Below are 17837 nucleotides of genomic sequence, written 5' to 3' on the forward strand. Positions count from 1 at the left end.
AGCAACAGCGAAATACAATTGGAATACATCAATAACAGTGCGAAGACAAGCGTAGCAATCCACCGCGCATATCGTTCTTCCGATGAAAATAAGAAAGAGAAAGATGGGAAAAATTATGTCGTTAGCCTCATGTATTTCTCCAGTCAGCCAGCCAGCTTAAAAATTCTCGCTATAAGTTATTTCAATTGACAGCCCTTGGTGTATTTCTGCGTCTCTCCGGTTATTGCGGATTTCTCAATTAACGCGGTTATTTCACGTGTTTTTTACGAGACACGTATCCTCCTCGTAAAAAAAACAATGGATGTATAATAAATAATTTATTCAGACAGAAAGAAATAGTTCTATTCCATTTAAAAGTTGTATCCACTTACAGTACCGCTGTATCGTATTAAACCCATTTAAACCCTTTCCTGGCGATTCTTTCACGAAAAAAACTATGGATGGGTTATACCTATGATATAACCGCAAGATTGACGTAGGACTGCCGTTGGCTTAGTAATCATTTGTGTTTCTTCATTTAGTAAAACTCGCAAAGCGAATGTTCCTCATTGGCTACGATCTCGCCGCTATGCAGAGCTATCTTTTATGTGTATTGATTAAATGGTTGATTAACCCTCTACAACCCAACCCCGCCTTTAGATGGGCTTCACGGATTTTATTTTCAAATCATTCAGACATTATTTTCAATGTTGAGCGAGCATTGTGAATGAAACGGGACGTCAATTCCACTACATTCAGCAACAGGCTGTATGAGGAGAATCGCAGAAAAAGCTCCTGTGGTGTAGAAGAATAAAAAAGAAAACAGTTGAAGGGTATTGCTCTAATTGTTCCGTTGAGATCCCAGTATTCCCTGGATATTTTGAATGAAATGAAACTTCTTTAGGTTTGCGCAGCCTTCTTTTTCCGTAAAGCCATTTGTCGCAGGTAATTAATTCGTCAGCAGGCAAGCCGCGGGACAGCAGATCGGCGGGATTTTTGTTATCTGCAACTTGCATCCATAGGAAGCCATAGGTCGACTTGACTTGACTTGTATCTCGGAAATGCGATTCGTAACGAATGTTTTCTAGGTTCGCGATGGTGACTTCATCCACTGCAGGACCACCTTGGAGTCTGACCAGAAATAATTTGGAAAAGAACTCGGGTCCATTGTAGCTACTGATTTTTCAAACAAACGGAATGTCTTATACAGCAGAGCTATCGTTCACAGAGCTTCTCTTTTCGTTGGCACCAAACTTTTAAGGTTGAGGGAAACGTTGAAACAACGAGTGTTGGTTTCCGGTTCCCAGCAGATCTCGAGGATTTATATTGTTTCTTCAGGGCGAAAATTCATAGGAGATCTATGGCACTAGAGTTCTTCTGGAATCGCTGAGAGTACTTCAAGGGAATGGCTAACCAATTTCCACAAACGAAAACAACCTCGCTGCAGAAGTTCCATCAAGTCCCTTGTAAATGAATAGCTCGTTTCGTAATGCTTTCACCAGAATTCAGGTCATCCACGTAAACGTCTTTTTCAACGACTCGGCTGAAATCACAGTCCATCATTTTCTACCACCTGCTGCACTAAAAATGAGGACGGGGCAAGACCGTACGTAATCGTTGAGATTTCGCAAGCTTTGGTGGGTTCATATGAAATCCTCAAAGAAATCTCTGGAGCGGACGATCGTTGGGGTGCAGTTAAACCTGGCGGTTTAACCAATCGCACAGGGAACTATCGAATACGCGCAGAACGATAGTGAATAATTCGTTTTGTACGCCGGTCCGACAAGAAGAGCTCCGTTTAAAGGGTGTCCGGAACTCATTTTCGCCGAGCTGCCAAATACGACATGAACATTAGTTTTCAAACGGCTCTTCTTCACGAGAGGATGGTGAAGCATCTGGGCGATCAACATCGTCATCGGGTACTTCTGTCATGTACCCAATAGCAATGTACTCTCTGATGAAGTTATGTTACTGCGTTTTGAGATCTGGCTTCCTTCCCAGCATTGATTCTAACCAACGGAATCGTAGAAGAGCTGTCTCTCTCGGGCTTCCAAACATCTCTTCGAATTGAGGGTGTCCAGACATGTGTACGATATATCGACCAGAGTTGTCTCGTGAAACGGTTTCACGATGGAAGTTTTCACATTGCTGCTCATTTCTAGAGCCTGTAATCCGCTCACCTCAAATGTCCAAAAGCGTTATAGCTGATCATCGATCGACGGGGTTCGAGCAACGTGGCAAGTTACTGTTTCTGCTAAATTTTCGCTTTCCATTCGGCCAGCAACGATCCAACCAAAAATGATTTCGACAAGTAAACTAATCCGTCTATCGCAATATCGATTCCACGGGAAATGTTAAACTCAGGATCGGCTGATGAAACAGATTTTAGGGTCTTCTGATTGCCAGTTTGTGTGAAACTGCTGGTATCTTTTTAATGCTTTTCCTCATGATTTCGCATAGACAAGGGCTTTGGTTTACCATTTTAGGAACTATTAAACCTCACGTTAATTCTGTCAATCCAAAAACTTGTCTGTTTGATGTTTATACTGATATGAGTGAATCTCTTTTCCTAAACTACTTTGAAAATAATATTTTACGTATCCGTCGATGATATAAGAAATTTGGAGGCAGGATTGCCGGATTCATTAAATTTCATTAGCATTTTCTAGACAGATAGTGAAATTTGTGGACTTTTAGAAGTTCCAAAAATATTACCCCAATTTTTATACACCCAAACTAGCGTTGGCAAAAAACATTTCATCTTCACAAGAAAAAATGCTTTTTCGTGTGCTGAGGGGTGAATTGAAACAAATAAACAAATAAAAGAATCTTTTTCGAAAGTTTTAAAATGTTTGCATGTACGGGAGCAAACATCTCTTTCTCTCAGACTGAACGTCAGCTTAGGATTATACCCAAAAAAAAGTCCAAACGACGTTAATGGGAGGTCAAACCAAAGCCGGTTGGAATGCAAGGCGGCGATGACCTCCTCATTTGACTCAAATTTCTGCCCGGCGAGTGACTTTTTCAAGTTTAGAATAAAAAAAAAGTCGCACGGGGCCAGATCTGGAGAATACGGTGAATGGGGCAGCAGTTCGTAGTGCAATTCGACCAATTTGGCCGTGGCGATGGCGGAATTTCCATTTTTTCGATTTTTCTGGAATCCGCGGACACGCCCGCTTCCATACACGGTCAAAACAAAACTTCGAGTCCTTCGAGAAATTTTGACAGCAGTCGTTTACAAGAATGTACTACACCCATACCTCGCTTTACGGCTTAAATACATTCCACGAAATTCGGCCGCATAGCGAAAAGCCGCATAAGGAATCAATCAGTTTTCAAAAAACTTTATTTTTCGATTTACATAAAGCTCAAACTTTGACGACTGTGCGTTACAAGTAAATGAAGTCCGATTGAGCCGATATTTCGTATAGGGTAATTTTTCGTGGGAATCAAAAGTTCCGTTTGAAAATTCGAGATGGCCATTTTCATTGGCACACCGAAAAACAATTTTTTTGCCGTTATGGCGAAACATTTCAGGCTGTGAATCGAAAACTTGCCTTAATTGAAGAGGGCCGTTGTAGCGAAATGCCGTGTAAAGAGCGGTTGTATAGCGAGGTATGAGTGTACACGATAAGTAATCTCTCTTGCGTTACTGAAACCATCGGGCGATGAGGCTAAGCACTTTTCGGACCGCCCTCGTATATTATTCAAATGCTATATCAGTATGAGAGAGTGGCGCATTTTCTGTTATTTTTAAACTCATTTAATGTAATAGATCGGGATGCCAAAACATATGCTAAAAATTAATTTTAGGTGTTCCAAAACATTCCAAAGGACAAAATGACAATTGTATTCAATGTTTACATTCAACAAAGTAACTGGGTTGGCTAAATACACATTTATATGGCATTAGGCATATTGGGATATGTACATTATTTTTGTATATTTTCTTACTTTTTCAGTTGCTCATCAAATTTGTTTTTAATAAAAAATGGAGAACTTTTCTCCCATACTACATCTGTGTGATTTTGCTCTACAACATGGGAGAAAACAACAAAATTGGTTATAACTGAGATTTATGGAAATGTGATTGATTACATCTTGGAAAACACTAGCATATAAATGGACACTTTTCAATACTGTCTCATGTAAATCATCTCTGTGTGTATGTTTCTGCTTTCTACTCTATCACATAACCTTGTGCAGCAGCATCATTTGCTGGGAAGATCATTTTTGGTGCCTAATAACATTCCCTTTTCCATTCCTGGTGTGAATAGACTTTCCAGCTTTTCGATCCCTTTAAAAAAAGTGGTGGCGTACATTGCTGTCAATGCTGTTCTCAAAGCGGTTCGATGTCCTGATGGTCTCTTTCTCTCTCTCTCTCTCTCTCTCTCTCTGCTCCTGAGTGTTGATCGTTTTCATACCCATCGTCACCATCGCCAATGTTTTGCTATAAAATCTGGCTCTGCCGTCTGCCGATGTTCACGTCCATAACAAAAAGAGTGCTTCACACAACCATCGCTTATCGCGAGCCATTAATTAATTTTCTTATTTCTTTTTCACTTCTTTTTCTTTTCTCATTTTACAGAAAAAAGTAATGATTGCCGTGTGCGTTGCGATAACACTCATCGTTTTAATAGTCCTGCTAGCAATCCACCTATCTTAATGAAGAGAAAACAGTTGATATATCTAATATCGAAACGAACAATTCCTTTGCCCTTCCTCAATACAAACGTCCACTGTTTTCTAACGCTATTAGAAGCCAAAGTGGTGAAAGTATTTGTATTTGTCCAAACAATCTTGAATCGTGTGTAGAAAAAATGAAATCTGAAAAGGTTCAGAAGCCAGAACAATTCATCACATAATTATGTTTAATTTAAGGATAAGGTTTAGTTCCATTATCTACACATTGTTTTTAGTTGTAAATAAATCCAACTTAAGTTTTCCACACAAAGTTCCGATAGAGAAGCCAGAGAATCGTTCGAATGTGAGGGACAGTATGGAACGAATAGCAAGGTGTAATTATATCTCGCACTAGTCATTCAAACCACTCTAGTAGTTAAGGGTGAACATTAATCGAAAATAATGCGAATAGAAGTTTCGTACAGTGATGTGTGATACAACACGGGGGCAAGTATTATTTAGGAATTTCAAGCATGTCAAGGAAGTGTTGAATGTGTTCATTACCTTTCTCCTCACTCATCAAATCAGTGTGCAAATTGCTCTATCGATCAATATGAAGTTTCGTGGGAGGATATTAGTGTTTCCCAATGAATATATAAGTATTTTAATGGATGTACTTTTTGTAAGGACTTGGACCTCGATTTGGCATCAATTAAACATTTAATTTATTCAGATTTGTTTTGTTTTCTTTCCCCCTTCAATGTTATTACTGTGTGTTATTATTGCTACCCCTCGGCTAGCGACATCCGTGTTAAATCGTCACAAATTGTGGTAAAAACTTCGGGTGGACTTAAGAATCGGGGCAAACGTTACCGAATTGTATTGGTACACGTGTTCCTTTGAACTTGATACTCAAAACAGAATCAACTTCTTTCAGTGTTAATTTCACAAATGAAAGAACTGATATCAATCAAAATGACGTCAAAGATGAAGAGGATATTAGCCATTTATATTTTGTCATTTTCCTGTTCAGCGGCCTAGATCGTTCTGAGCATTCGACGTTCGAAAACATTAAGTAAGTGCTTGTGAGTCCTCACCGAGCATCTCCCATACTTCGTACTCGTAAAGCAGTACCGATCTTTTGTCCGAGGTACACTTCGTACGAGTCAGAATTTGTTGGATTTTAGTGATTTGTGGAGTCCAAAACGCGTCCAAGGCAATATGGGTGGAGCCAACAACCCGAGATCAGCATCACTTCAAAACATCACCTTGGTATGATTGTGACGGTAGCAACCGCTACCCAACAAGTGGTATAAATACCAGCAGTTCTGCCAAAAAACTATCATTCTCATTTCAAACTCTGTACCATAGACTTCGAATAAACCGGGTGAAATAGTGCAACGAGTCTTCACTGCTGTGTTGAGCTGGTATCCAACCAGCCTTTTTCAAGGTTCAGAGTTACAATGAAGATTTCTTCATTTTTTACCTCTTCGCCGCTCGCCGTTGCAGTCTGAGTTGTGCCCCACCGTTAGGAATTCCTCACCTAACCTTCACATTGATACATCATAAGTCGCTGTCCCACCGCACGGGAATTCTTACACTCACACTTACACACTCATTGTTTTCAGAACAAGTCTTGATAAACGTTCGATGGTAACATATGTGGCTTTTAAGGCGACGGTAATGTGGTGCGCATGAAATAATATTCGAAGCACTTTTGAAGAATATCCGCATGGTGAACAACTGGTCCATTCTCAAGTAACTGGTTTGCCTGATCACTTGTTACCTTCGTATCAGCTTAATTTGGACGATAGACAGCGAAAGAGGATCTTGGAGGGAATTTTGTAGGCTCTATATAGAATCATGATTGAATAGATTTATTTTGGCTCTCACAATCTAGCATGTCACTCTAGATTTTTCTAGAATTCTCCGGTAGTTGTTGCGTGTCCCGGATCCTGATTATCAACAGGTGCATACATTGTGTGAATTATGCCAAATCTACGGCGGCGTGGTACACTGTACCTGTATAGTCCTGAGCAATGCAGCCTTGATCTTCTATCTACCCGCTGCTCAGGTTTTCTTCGTTGTACTGCCTCCATCTTTCAATCATCTCGCGTTCGTTCGTCAAGATGTCCCTTTCCTTGTTACGTTTTCCTTTGTGTGAGACGTTTGGCTTCTTTGAAAATTTCCGCGACGTTTTGAGAACAATAAATCAGTCCCATCTTTCATACTCTTACTCGTTTCATACTCGTTTTCCCGAAAAAGATTTGTTTGCTGCCTTCGCTTTAGCCAGGTATTGTTCCAAATGCTATGGCTGATTTCAGTTTTCATTTGCTGTGGTGATCCTAGGTGTAACAATATGGGAGGCTGTACTTGAAACTAGTGCTACCGATGCCCATGGTCACGAAGGCAGCAAAGTCGATCATTGCTAGGTCATTTATTTTGGGCAGCGATCATACGTAACTTAATGCTCTAGCTACGTTATCGTCATCAGGACTACCTAGATGGAGGCTATGAAAGCTCATGATGTTGATGTTGCAATGGCCACGCATCCTCAATCTGCACATTAGTTCGTTGGTCGTGTCAGTTGCCGCCGTTCTGATAGATGGTAGAACGAATTTGAACGATCGCACCAGAACAATTCCAGTGGAAGATGTTTCAGAATGAATTGGATAAACACCACACAAGAGTCGAGTACTCTAGGATAGATCACACCAGCAAGCAATTAAAGCTTTCAGGCAAAATATATCTTTGAACTGTTTGGCGAAGCGGAATGTGAACCGTGCACATGATCTCCAATTTTGACATACATGCTTCGACCTTCAAAAAAAAAAGAATAGCCAACAACGCAGATCTTCATGAATACCTAAGCTGTCGTGTTTAGCCAAAGCGATATCGTGATTCATCTTTTCAAATACTGCAAAGAGATCTGTATAGATAGCATCAACTTGATGACCTTGTTCAACTTCACCATCATCCGCTTGGGAAGAACTAAAACGAGAAAGTTTTTGTTTCTCACTGGATAGGTGTTGCTAATAAAACATTGCGGTCTATGTGATTGAAAATTGTGTCAAAAGTGGGAAACTGCTGTCGGTAGTTGTACTGCTTGACACGCGAAAGCCAATCTTGCTAACGCGAATTAAATTGATTTTTGCTAGTGCACATTAGCAGCACTCTATCAATGACACTAATGGAGCTTTTATTCAACATAAACATATTGTCGGTGCCAGCGAGATATAATTGATTCTGCTCTGAACAGCATTGGGGTGGGGAGTAGTGACAAAAAGTAAGTAGAGTTGAAAGAGTAGAGTCACGGGATAGAAACGTTAAAAATAAAAATATAATCTGATTACCCTGCACTTATTTTTGGTTGTGCTAACGTAAGGACATTCATCACTATTCACTCGCGAGACGCGACACGGAACTAAGACACAACACTTATAATCCTTACAAAATAGTCGCTGGGGGCCAGATCTGAAGAATTCGGTGGATGCGGAAGAAATTCGAAGCCCTATTCGTGCAATTTTGCCATCAATACACTAAATTCGGATTTTCTAATTTTTTGCACAATAACAAAAGTTGCTTCACTCTCAATGCTGTAACTCACGAACCAATCGACCGATTGCTGTCAAATTTTGACACGTATCCATCGAAAGCTGGTGCTTTGTGATAGTCGAGTAGATTTTTGCAAGAGGCGTCATCTAGACGTCAACCTTATGAACTTTTCAGCCGAACTGTTAACAGTGCACAAAGTTCATGTGACTATAGCGACTAGAGATAAGTCACGTTTTCTGACAACCAGAAAATGGAAGGAACTCCAAAGAAATGTTGGATTTCACCGCATCGGAAAATCTATCCCATTGTTCTTCAAAGAACAATTCACACTTTGACGGCCAGGGTGTTTTGTCCAAAAAGTTAGTGGAAACCTGGAGTGTCCAATAGTTGATTCTTATACTAGATAGTGCCAGGAACCCATCTAGCACAAAATTTTATCTCTATCTGCCATATTAGGGTAAAAACTACCCGTGTGTAGTACCGCACACACGGCCCCAACTCAAGGTAAACGAGTAAAATATCGATAAAAATCATTATAAAACAAATTTTTTCGATTTACTTTTTTATAACATTATTTCAAACTCGTGAAATGTCTTCTGTTAAAACAATCCAGAAATAAAAAACATTTCGCGTGTGCAGTGTTGCACTCATGGCCCCAGCGGGATAATTTTTGAGTGCAGTACAGCACTCATGGCCGTCAAAGTGTTAAGTAATTCATATTGAAACACAATGTATAAGCTTTTCAGACAATTAATAGTTTTTGTTGATAATTTATCGAATTTATTATTATATATTGTTCAGGCAGAGTGGACCAAGTGCCAGAGAGTAAAAAGTTGTATCGATTGATCGATTTCAGATCCAACCGTGATCTTTTATTGACTGCAAATTCTCTTTTTCATAATCACGCTAACCCGTTTGTCATTGAAACATATTTTTTAGAAAATCAACAGAAGGACTTGAAAATACATACTAATTGATTATTTGTAGTAAGTAAAATACTGTTTCAAGCCATAAAACTAGTTTATTCAATTGTATAGGTTTAGTGAAGGAAATTCTACTGAATAAATTATATGATCATCAAAATTTCCAGTCATAGTGGAACAAGTCTCTGAAAAATATCGTAAAACCCTCTTGATTGACATTGAAAAGGTTTTTTTTTGTCATTATACCATCATACGACCTTGATAACGGGTAACTAAGAGCTGTAGAAAAACAATTGGGGAGAATGATTGAAGGCTACTAAAACTACACAGCTTCAAACTTTGAGTTCGATTTACTCGAAATAATAATTATGTTACCTAGTCCGGTCCGGACAATACACTAATTGTTTGTTTGTTTGTTTTGTTTATTCATACTTGTAGAGTAAGGGTCCAACCTTATAAAAATTCTACAATCGGATTCAACGTTGTTCATACCACATCCTTATAACCGTTACAAACTCAACTCAAACTAATTTTAAATGCATTAAAAATAATGAAAAAAAAAACTACACAATACATGTAAACCCTATCCACTATACTGTCGCTCATCCCACTCAAGATTATTCCCTCAATTTAACCAATTCATACATTCCCGACGGAATCCTGCTGCTGAATGAATGGATTTAATATTGGCTGGAAGTTGATTCCATAAATTAATCGCACGCACGAAAAAAGTATTGGTCATATGTAGCAATTTGTTTCTTCACACCAATGCACGTATTGCACTGAGTATTTAACGAGAGGCATCTTCCGTGCATCGCCATTCAACAAGCATACTTACTATGCAAGGGTGGAGTTTACATCGCAATTATTCTCTTTTCGCTATCCCCCTTCGTTGTTTATATTCCAGCGGTTGCATAAGTTGCCCGTTATTGACAGCTCTGTTCGGGAAACACAAATGGACAGAACAAATGTACGGGGAAATGGGAATGCTTCCAATTTTCATCAATTTAAATCATATACAGACTAAAGGATTGTAATGTATGGCATATCAAATAAATCTTAGAATATTTCCGATTCGATTGGTATGCAAATCGTTAAAATCCGTTCACAGCAAATAATGTTTATTAACGTTAACTTTATTTCATGGAAACGTGACCAGCTTTCTGATTTGGCACCCTTAATGTAAGACGTAGTCCTACGTCAAAACGGAGAGAGTCGGATCAGCGGTCGGCTGATTTGGCGTGGAATCGCTGCATAGCTTCATAATAAAATCAATATACGATAGAGCATCGATGAATAAACTTAATAAATTCTTAACTTAGAGGCGAATGAACTGCAAAGGTCAAAGCTTTTTTTTAAAACAAAGATTGAAATTCTTAACTAATCAAAAGTTCGAGCGCCATACAATCTCATTATTCGATCAGTTGACGATTCAAGTCCTATTATTTTCGTGGCAATTTAGGGAGGGTCTGATTTAGAAAGGCGTTTCATCTCAATTTGTTTCAAAGGGAAAAATTATGTATTTCGATCGATTCGAAATATTTCGTTGGATATGAACTACTGCATCCGTTGTTTTAAATTATTGTGGTATGTCCGCTTTTGTCCTACTGCACTTAGCTTACTGTTTATATCGTCTATTGAAATTTATAATCTTGGTCGGCGACATAAACCAAATCTCCTTGGGTTCTAGAGTAGTCGTATCAAGATGTTGAAGTCTGCGTCTTGTTAGAGCTCCGCAATTGTCGAGCAAATGTTCCAAGGCTTCGTTCTCGGCATTACAAAAGCCGTGTTGAGGTCTTTTTTATTAAGACTCAGCAATTGTAGAGTAATTTAGTTCTCTGTAGAGTTTAGATTAGTTCTCTGCGTATTCGGTCAGGGCTCTCCTATGAGACCATTTGAAGTAATTTTAGCTCTGTTGAAATGTTTCCGTCGAAGAAACTGCCTTCAGTGGACAATTAGAGAGAGAATATCGTTTCGTTTAATTCCTTGGAAACTGATTCAAACTACAGAGTCTTGTATTTAGATATTTCGATGTTATCTATATCGATTTCACTGTATTCTAAGTTAATGCTACATGAATATATTTCATGTACCCAATGTTTTTGATTTTACCCACTATCTTACCGAACATTTCATCGTTGCACAGTGTCTCAAAGGTCTATACTGTTCCATGGTCAGCTCTATATTGATGTATTGAAGAAAATAAATCAATGAATTGAGTTCGTCCAATGCAAATTCCGACATTTCGCTGTACTTTGAAATCGATTCTACAAATGAAAAAAACATTGAATGAAGACATTTCTTTAGCTCCAAAACATTCCGAAGGAGATCGTCTACACATTTATCAGCCAGCTGCCAAGAATTGGTCACAATCATACCTGAAATGTAACTGGATGATACAAATGCATGATATAATACAATTGGAAGTGAGTGTGTTAGGCCTGAGTCTGAATTTGTCACCCCATTTAGGCCCGGAAGAAAAGTACCACCCCTACCGTATGAGAGTATGAATCGGTGAGAATGAGTTTGAGTTCATTAGATTTTCGTGTAGTTTATAGGTACATATACAGCACAAGTATTTCCCGGATAAAGTATGCACCATATTGTTTGTATGAATGAGTAAATACTAATCAAATAGTTTATTAATATTATATTGTAGATTATTGAATTACTGTGAACATTCAAATGACGATTATATTCTATAACTATAATTGTAAACAGAAAGCTTGACATGACAGACGATTAGTTTTCCGGCTTGCATAGCATTCCATTCGTCAAAGTCATTATTGAGCTTGCTGTGGATAGTTTTCTAAAAACATTAGAATAACTGTTCTAAATTTTACTACTCTGACTAACTATTGAACTCACCTTAAAACTTACATCAAACGGATCCAATCGTCTGTCACACTCAGCATTAGCATGTTTACTGATTAAGTCATCCCAGAAAATCTCGCCCACATCGCTTATTGGCACCCATCCAATTTACGAACAAACGACACGCTCAAAATCATTAAACTACAAAATTAACACAAGAAACAGTGAACATTTTAGTCAACGATGAGTTATTCCGAATTGGTAACAATTCACACGAATTAGCTGCGGCTGCGGCTCTCCAAACAGCATAGGGCCCGTATTCCCATTTTTCAAGGCACCCGAATTTAATTCTTCTAATCAATTACATTTTTCTGCATGATTTTCCGTATCTCTAATAAAATTAATTCCTCTGTTTACAACATTTTCTAATACTTTCAAAATATTCAGATTTTTACGTTTTCTATTTGTTGCACGTTTCGATTCTTTCATACTAATTGTTTTTACTAGATCTAGTTTTGGATTCTAGTACCACTGACGTATTTTTCTTATTGTATTGTTTTCCTTTTCGATTGGTACTTTATAACCAATATATGTACACAAACATAGTTTTTGTTGTTTTTAATTTTGTTACGTTTGTTTTCAACTTTGTCTCACTATTCAATGTGCGTTCCTTTCCCTTTTCTCGTTGCACATCCTGCAGAAGAAGATCATGATCCTGATATGTCTTACTGTACTCGGCCTTATCGCGGCCTCATACGTCAGTAGCTACTTTATGTAAATGGTGCCAGCAGTAGCCATACCACCAACATCATCTGCTACGACCTGATCGAATTCGGAAGAATAATCAATAAGCACAAACAAACAAACAAAAAAAAAAGATAACCTTCTACAGAGCAGATCTGTAGCCAAATAACACCACTTACAACAAGCCATTATCGAACAACAACTGTCAACAGAACAACAAATCAACATTTGAAAATACTATCGTCAGCAGCAGTGCAATCACCAGAAGCAGTTCAAACGATAGTTTAACGATCAGAAACAATTACAGAAACATTTCTTGTGTAAGATCAGTCTCGAGTGAATGGTATAGCATAATTTAGAAAGTAATATTTGTTTGACAAGTTTCTAAATTATCGTAGTTTTTTGTTCTCGCACGACCCCGAGCAGATCGTTGTCATTTAACCGGTGGAACTTTTCCCATAAACGGATATATCTATTCGCACGCTACTCAGAAACACACATGCCTTTCTAAAACAACAACAACATGCTCGATCATACCGCTGCCACTACCGTAATTCAACTGAAAAAAGACACAACATGAGGGTCGCAATGCAGAAACGCTAACGTGTTACCGAAAGTGGGATCAAAACCTCTTTCTCTCAAATCACAACCAAGTGCACCCCGCATGAAATATCTACCTAAAACAGCAACAACATCAACAACAGAAATTTAGAAAAATAACATAAGAAGCCAAGCAACTGATAACAGCCACCAGTTTAAATCACCATTTCCACACCATCCTGCCCCTCTCGAGCAAGCCAAAAACGTGGACAACAACATATTTGCACCAAAAAAAAAACTTGTCTATATCATCTCTCCAGCAACAGCTCTCCAGTACTTAAATTGCATCAAAATCAAACAAACCAACAACTATGTATAGACAAAGTAATTGCGTAAAAGCAATGCCACAAGCAAAATTATATGCCAGAATACCGAAAACCGAAACCGAAACCTTTTTTGAGCCAAACCGTGTAAATTAATCAGGTACATATAATTGTTTGAAACTTTACCATTATTTTACCATTGTTAGAGCCAGAGCGTTTCAGATAGGGCACCCCGACTCGAGTAAATAATAAGACGTTATTGGCACAGTGCTTCTCAGACCGTTGGTATCAACGAAAATTTTTCCCGGAAATTGAGTATACCATTTGATTTGTTTGATCATCCTGCCTCTCTGACCAAAATTAAAAAAAAAATAATGAATCACTTCTAGCTACGCCCTTTTAACGCCTCAAGTGCAATAAACTCAAGGAAAAGCGCGAAAATCCTCTATAAATGCTATCTTTACGCGATTAAAGCGCGATTCACATACAACATTCACGTCACGTTCACGTTCCGTCACGTCACGTTGCGTCAGTTATTCTTCCATGCAATTCTTATTGAAGCATTCACATACACCAGCAACGGCAAGTCGGCAAGTGAATGTTTGCATAAGAACTGCTTGGAAGAATAATTGACGCAACGTGACGAACCGGAACGTGAACGTGACGTGGATGTTGTATGTGAATCGCACTTAATTGTCAAATATCTGTTTTAGTTTCAGTTAGCGATACTCACTATGATGACCGGAATAAATCCTCGCAGTAAACAACTGCTTAGAAAAAGTGTAGTAGGCTAGAAATATTTTATGAATGCCTCACATTTATTATAAACTAGCTGACCCGACGAACTTCGTCCCGCCCAAAATAGATTTTTTGATTTGAATACTTTCAAACATCCACGTTTTCTTACTAAGTGAATGTTAGTGAGTCCAATCAATGAACTCTTCATTGATTGATTACCCTTTGACCCTTTACAATTTCCTTTTACTATAAATTATCTAGTACTTCTACAAAAATTCGTCCTTATAATATAAAATTATTTTCAGACACAATTCTCGTTCATGATTCTTCAAGCATTTGAAAATAACATGTTTCTCCGTTGCATGGAATACATGATTGATACAGCGAATATTACAAAATAAAGACAGCTCAAATCGGACCATTCCTTCCTCGGGTTTAGGGCACACCAACACATTTGGCCTTCCATTTTTGTTTATATAGATAGAAGATATAAGAATGCATTATACCGTCTGAAAATCCTTTTCTACTTTCGAACAAAAATCAATTTCGTTAGCGCCAACGTCAAATGGACTAACAACGCTTAGCTAATTGTAGAACATATGGGAATTCAATTTTCCGATTTTTCTCTTCACTATATTGATCTACGGGAAGAGACGAATATAACGAAATATAGATGACTCAAATTGAACCATTCCTTCCTCGGGTTTTGCGCTTACCAACACATTTGGCCTTCCATTTTTATTTATAGATATAAGATATGGAAATGCGTTATTTCGCCTGAAAATCCATTTCCACTTACGAACAAAGAACAATTTCGATAGCGCAAATATCGAATGGACTAACAACGCTTGTTATGATGTAATTTTCGAACATTAATTCAATTTTCCGAATTTTCCGACCTTCCTTCAGGATTTTCCGAAAATTTTCCGATTTTTCTCTCCAATATATTGATCTACTGGAGGAGACGAATACAAAAAAATATAGGAGGCTAAAATCGGACCATCCTTTCTTCGGGTTTTTCGCTTACCAACAGATTTTGCCTTACGTTTTTATTTATATAGATTAATTTTCTTGTTTTCGTTTTTCGAAATTTATTCTTATTTCAATATATTGGGGACGAAGTCGGAAGCGGCGGTGTCTCGCACGCAAACTTGTGTTCCACTGATTGCCTGGTTAATTTGAAACATAGGATACGATCCTTTAGCAACGGCATACGTTTGCCCGGTTAATTTTTGTTTTGAAATACAATACCGCGTCACAATATTTCTAGCCTACTACACTTTTTCTGAGTGGTTGTTTCTGTTGCAGTCGTTCATAATCATTGCTCTCTTCACTTCTCCTTGATGATCAGTCTCCGCGGTTCGAAATTCGATTACCGTAGATATAACATCTCCAGAAAGCGTTCGTGCTGCGGCTGTCCCAGCGCCTTTGTTAGTATAGTCGGTATGATTTATGATGTATGATGTCAAGGGTTCGTTTTGAATAACGTTCGGCTACCGGAGAAATGACTGTCTTGCGGACTTTCGCTTCAGACAATATTCACAAGACCCTACCTTAACGCGAGTTGCCAAATTTTTCTTGAAGTGTCGCTTAGTTGCAGCCCAATCCTTAAGCCCGAATCTCCGATGCCATTGATGCTGGTAGTTTTCCCGATATTCGCTATTAGGCTATAGCCTTATTGGAAACTTCCACTGTACGAAGATAATGTAGACCATCGTAGCGATAGCCCGTCGCCACGACGTCTTCTTCCACGACAAAAGCTTCCTGTTTCTTTTAACCCTCTCCCTTCTGATTCTTGAACTTCCGGTAATCGCCTACCCAAATGTCCCGGACGTCTACAAAAGTGGCACACGCGAGACTTTTTCGACTTGTTATCAACCGACCGCATAGCTTTTTCCGATTTAGACCCGGTACCGACACACTCAAATGACGATAATATCTCCGTCAGCTTGGATTTGACGATATTCAGCTAGATATCACCATCTTCACGACTGTCCAAAGCCGCAATAATGTTATCAAACGAGGGTGGGGAACTTCGCAGCAGCATGTGCACCTTGAGCATGTGCACCTTCGTGTTCTTATCCAGCTCCGTACCGGTCGCATCTAAACTATCCAAAAGTTCGTGAACTTCTCGCGTAAATGTTCCTACAGATTTCCGCGCTCTGGGAGGTCTACCACATTTCTTCCGCAAAGAAACTCGCACCGATCGCGTCGTTTTCTGGTGGTAGCGTACCAATGCGTTTCAATGCACGGATTTTGATGAACAATAACGGACTGTTCTCAGGCAGCAGGGGCCTTCAGCTTCCGGTCGGAGATTCTCCATCAATCGTTCCATTCTTCCAGCTGGAGAGGCTCGCTCATCACTCTCCACAAATTTTCGCGCTGTAACAGCATCTCGATGCGCACTTTCCAGGTATGCCAATTTGTGTTATTCAGCAAAACGATAATCAGCCATCTTGGCAAGATATGTTCGAAAACAGTACCGTTATCCTGCACTTTTATTCACGGTGAAATAAAACACGCGAGTTTACACTTCAGAACTTGTAATTCAGGTTCAAAGAAGGTCCCCCGTAATGGTTTCATTTGGTTTTAGCAGCTCACAGTACACCACACCCAGCCGGTCCCACCAAATAGACAGCATAACCTTCTGGCCGTGAATATTCCGTGCGGCCGTCGATGTTGATGCATGGCCGGGGTATCTATACGTTGCCCTACGTTTAGGATTGTCTTAAGGGATCCTTTTTTCGTCACTAGTAACGATTCGATGCAAAAACCCCTTTCTTTTATGCCGTTGGAGCAGTTGTTCGCACGTGAAAAAACGGCGTTCGACGTCTCGTGGCCCATTGCTTTTAAACGATTGGATATGGTTTGCTGAGCTACTCCAAGTGTATTCTTGTTGCGTTTGTGACGAATCTTGATCGAGTAAAGCCTCCAATTCTTCATCTTCAAACTAACTTTTTGTGGCGGTCCGGAACGTTCTTCGTCTTCCAAGTCAACATTATCACTTTTAAACCGTGCGAACCACGTCTGACACGTTTACTCAGTTGGAGCATGATCACCATAAACTTCCACCAAAATGCGATGACTTTCCGCAGCTTTTTTTCTCCATATTGAAGTAATGAAGTGAAACTCCCCGCAAAAACACTCTCGTTGGTACGAAATTCGACATATTCGAAGTGGCAAAAAACTATGTTGTTTACGCTTCAACTTTTTGACATAGATTTCCAACGAATGTCTGGAAATTTGATTCACTGGAATAATAATCAAGTTACGCCGTCTGTCATACGATATTTCATTATTTTATTTGTGTAAAATAATCATTTTCAGGAGGGTTCCACAATTTTGATGGTTTTTTTGCACTTGAGACTTCATAAGGGTGCGACTCAAAAATGGCTCCCAAATTTTTTCCACAGATACAGGGTGATCCAACGATTTTACGATGACTATATTTGATTGGTTTTTCTTTTGCAATAAGTGGTCTGAGAAGTATCGTGAAATTATTATTAGATGTCCCAGCATAAGCAAGTGGTTGACGATTGCCATTTTTTTGAGTTGTTATCTCTCAGCGCTTGTCAACCTTATTGACCCTAGAATATCA

General features: G+C 39.0%; 1 protein-coding gene across 10 annotated transcripts in view; it reads left to right on the forward strand.

The window, feature by feature from the left end:
• Positions 1 to 17837, forward strand: part of LOC129769730 (syntaxin-1A) — a 116320-nt gene that overhangs the window by 95041 nt on the left and 3442 nt on the right. For 2 of the 10 annotated variants that reach the window (XR_008741958.1, XR_008741957.1), the window contains exon 9: positions 12595 to 13661. The exons of 5 other annotated variants lie outside the window; for them this stretch is intronic. Coding sequence is in view for 3 of the 5 variants with exons in the window: in XM_055772165.1 (XP_055628140.1) it covers positions 4568 to 4645 (78 nt within the window). In the remaining 2 variants the exon portion in view is untranslated. 3 more of the 10 variants (XM_055772165.1, XM_055772166.1, XM_055772167.1) reach the window with 2 other exon arrangements.

This window comes from Toxorhynchites rutilus, chromosome 2, assembly GCF_029784135.1.
Source record: "Toxorhynchites rutilus septentrionalis strain SRP chromosome 2, ASM2978413v1, whole genome shotgun sequence".
NCBI classification, from domain to species: domain Eukaryota; kingdom Metazoa; phylum Arthropoda; class Insecta; order Diptera; family Culicidae; genus Toxorhynchites; species Toxorhynchites rutilus.